Source organism: Apaloderma vittatum, unplaced genomic scaffold, assembly GCF_000703405.1.
Source record: "Apaloderma vittatum isolate BGI_N311 unplaced genomic scaffold, ASM70340v1 scaffold16099, whole genome shotgun sequence".
Taxonomy (NCBI): domain Eukaryota; kingdom Metazoa; phylum Chordata; class Aves; order Trogoniformes; family Trogonidae; genus Apaloderma; species Apaloderma vittatum.
The window spans coordinates 1-1,343 of record NW_009737091.1 but is presented as its reverse complement, the minus strand read 5'-3'; the positions used below and the strand labels follow the sequence as shown (position 1 = coordinate 1,343).

Below are 1,343 nucleotides of genomic sequence, written 5' to 3'. Positions count from 1 at the left end.
GAGCAATGTGATGGCAGTGGACTGGCTGACCCATAGAATTTCCTTGAGAAGGCTTGTGCTTGGATTTAACCCCACCACATGGCAATCAAAACGTCGTCAGGTGGGGAACTTGCATTGCTCTTTGGAGTCACCCTGTGCCCACCGCGTGCATTCCCGTCTTGTTGAATTTGGAGTACACAGACACAGAAGGCTGGTTGCATGAGGTGTTTATTTGCCTCTCCCATGTTATAGGGAAAAAGTCCTTGTTTGCTCAAGCGATTTCAGTTCAGTCTTGGGGCTTTTTGTAATATGTGCCAGCTCCTTTGTAGGCTCCAACGTAGCCACTGTTGTCTGTCAGATCCTGGCGGCCAGCAAGACCTTTCCCTTTGCCACTCTCATCAAAACGCTCTTTGTGACTGCCAGTGTATTTGCTAGTGTCCGTCAGTCTGTCGACCCCACCAGCCTTGGTGGCTTTCTGCAAGAAAGCAGGCCAGCAAGAGGCAGCCAGCATTAGGAAACAGCATGCAAACAAGCTCTTGCCTGTGTGTGAGGATGGCACATGTCCCTAAAGAATGATCAGATCGTCTCACAGCAGGTCAAGGTGCACAGTGGGTGAGGAAAACTGAACTCACAGTGGTGCCTGCGCTGCCAGGCTCCTTCCCCTCGATGAGGCCGTACACAGCCTGCAGTGCTTCCTGCTGTGATTTGCCCTTGAAACGCTTTGTGCAGATCTCCTTCATGGCCTGTTGGAACTCTGCAAAGGTGATGGTGCGAGCACCCTTGGTCCTGTGGGGAGGGGAGACCAAGAAGAAAGTTACCTCAGCACTACCTGTGGGGCTGCAGGATGGGAAACCCCCGGGGCTGCTCGTCACACAAGAGCCTGCTCACATCCTGCCGATCCCTCCTCCCACCTCTCCCTGCTGCCCACCGTGCCTCCCTGCAACACTCACTTGACTTTGTTAAATACGATGTCAATGTCAGTGCTGGTCACAGCTTTCCCATCCATCACTCCACACTCTTTGCACAACTTGGAGAAGTTTTTGCCCGTCATGTCATTGCCACTGGCAGCCGTGTCACCGTATACAGTGAATTTACGGAAGGTGTTTTCGACCTCCGACATCTTGCTGCTCTGGAGAAGTTAGCAAGGAAGAAACTGAGCATGATCTGTAGCCGCTTGATGCACACTCATGTCCCACATGCCACATCTGCAGCAGAGCAAGGGACATCACTCCACAGACATCTCTCCACCATGGGGCAATGACCACACAGAACACCTGGGATCCAGGCAGACTTGGGGCAGGGACAGGTAGGGATCTTAGGCAAAGAAAAGAAGTGGTGAAGGTGAGGCTCTGGGGTGAATTAGT

The 1,343-nt window shown here is 52.6% G+C and overlaps 1 protein-coding gene across 1 annotated transcript; it reads right to left on the bottom strand.

The window, feature by feature from the left end:
- Nucleotides 1-265: 265 nt before the first annotated feature.
- Nucleotides 266-1,128, bottom strand: TPPP2 (tubulin polymerization-promoting protein family member 2). Its single transcript, XM_009877222.1, has 3 exons — nt 930-1,128; nt 612-765; nt 266-454 (listed from the first exon to the last, which is right to left on the bottom strand). Exons 1-3 carry the CDS (start codon nt 1,097-1,099, stop codon nt 266-268), a joined length of 513 nt encoding a protein of 170 aa, XP_009875524.1. The 5' UTR covers nt 1,100-1,128.
- Between the last annotated feature and the right edge of the window lie 215 nt (nt 1,129-1,343).

Bases quoted from the DNA above. Each gene is read 5' to 3' on its own strand.
- TPPP2 (XM_009877222.1), bottom strand. From the start codon at position 1,099: ATGTCGGAGGTCGAAAACACCTTCCGTAAATTCACTGTATACGGTGAC. The intron at 766-929 runs GTGAGTGTTGCA...CCCTCCCCACAG, and splicing joins ATCGTATTTAACAAAGTCAA to GACCAAGGGTGCTCGCACCA. The intron at 455-611 runs GTGAGTTCAGTT...GCTTTCTTGCAG, and splicing joins CTGGCAGCGCAGGCACCACT to AAAGCCACCAAGGCTGGTGG.